The 226-nt window shown below is 46.5% G+C and overlaps 1 protein-coding gene across 1 annotated transcript in view; it reads right to left on the bottom strand.

Annotated features, from left to right (window-relative positions):
• The window catches only part of LOC119582278 (neurogenic locus notch homolog protein 1-like), a gene marked incomplete in the record, with an annotated part of 19,828 nt that overhangs the window by 2,014 nt on the left and 17,588 nt on the right, over window positions 1–226 (bottom strand). Inside the window, 1 exon segment of the mRNA XM_037930495.1 lies at window positions 145–213. Coding sequence (XP_037786423.1) covers window positions 145–213 — 69 coding nt within the window.

Below are 226 nucleotides of genomic sequence, written 5' to 3'. Positions count from 1 at the left end.
ATGCAAAAACGGAGATAATGAAAGAGAAGAAGAAAAAAAAAGTGTGAAATCTTAAGATTAAAACATCTTCACCCAAGAAAAGTCAACCAGAATGCCCTAAAGGACACCGAGCTTATCTAATCACCAAGCCGAAACAGGACTTGCCTCTGCGTGACATCGGCTCCGCGCTGTCTCCATCGTTGAGAAGGTCCTGTGCAGCGACTGGGGTCGACTCTGCACAGGGAAG

This window comes from Penaeus monodon, chromosome 15 (assembly GCF_015228065.2).
Source record: "Penaeus monodon isolate SGIC_2016 chromosome 15, NSTDA_Pmon_1, whole genome shotgun sequence".
Classification (NCBI taxonomy): Eukaryota; Metazoa; Arthropoda; class Malacostraca; order Decapoda; family Penaeidae; genus Penaeus; species Penaeus monodon.
Note: the sequence above shows the minus strand (reverse complement) of the source record. Positions and strands in the feature narration are given on the sequence as shown.